Source organism: Mixia osmundae (assembly GCF_000708205.1).
Source record: "Mixia osmundae IAM 14324 unplaced genomic scaffold scaffold_48, whole genome shotgun sequence".
NCBI lineage: Eukaryota > Fungi > Basidiomycota > Mixiomycetes > Mixiales > Mixiaceae > Mixia > Mixia osmundae.
In genome coordinates this window covers 1-412 of record NW_014575516.1, presented here as the reverse complement: position 1 = coordinate 412, position 412 = coordinate 1, and the positions used below count along the sequence as shown (strand labels likewise).

The window sequence follows — 412 nt, the reverse complement described above, 5'->3', positions numbered from 1 at the left end:
GCAGACGGTCTGTTTGCGTGACACGCCACGTGCTTGCATGAGGCTGCTCGTCTGCCTGAGGTATACGCTGAAGCCTCATTGCAGCTGATTCGCCAGGAGACGTCGAGCGAGGTGCATTGCCTCGGATTTCCTGTTGCTGTAAATGAGTATGCGCCTTTATAGATGCAGCCGAGAACGAGGATGCGGCTGGATTGTATCGCATTGAGCACACTGCAGGAGGCAGAGCAGGGCAAGCGACGTACGCTTGTCTCGTCGCTCCGCGAGGTTGCGAGGCCTACGCTCGGCTGCGAGCGCCCGTGCAAGCTTTGAAGACCGGCTCTGGGCTGTCCACGGCAAGGCAATATCAGTGTGATGAGCTGCTGGCGCCGTCACTGTTCTCGGCGCGTAGCTTAAGGCATGCTGAGATGGCGTT

At 58.7% G+C, this 412-nt stretch overlaps 1 protein-coding gene across 1 annotated transcript; it reads right to left on the bottom strand.

The window, feature by feature from the left end:
• Positions 1-282, bottom strand: L969DRAFT_33105 (uncharacterized protein; the record flags this gene model as incomplete). Its single annotated transcript, XM_014709169.1, has 2 exons — positions 1-186; positions 243-282. Coding segments are annotated over 2 exons (226 nt in total), but the record flags the coding sequence as incomplete, so codon positions are not given.
• Positions 283-412: the final 130 nt, after the last annotated feature.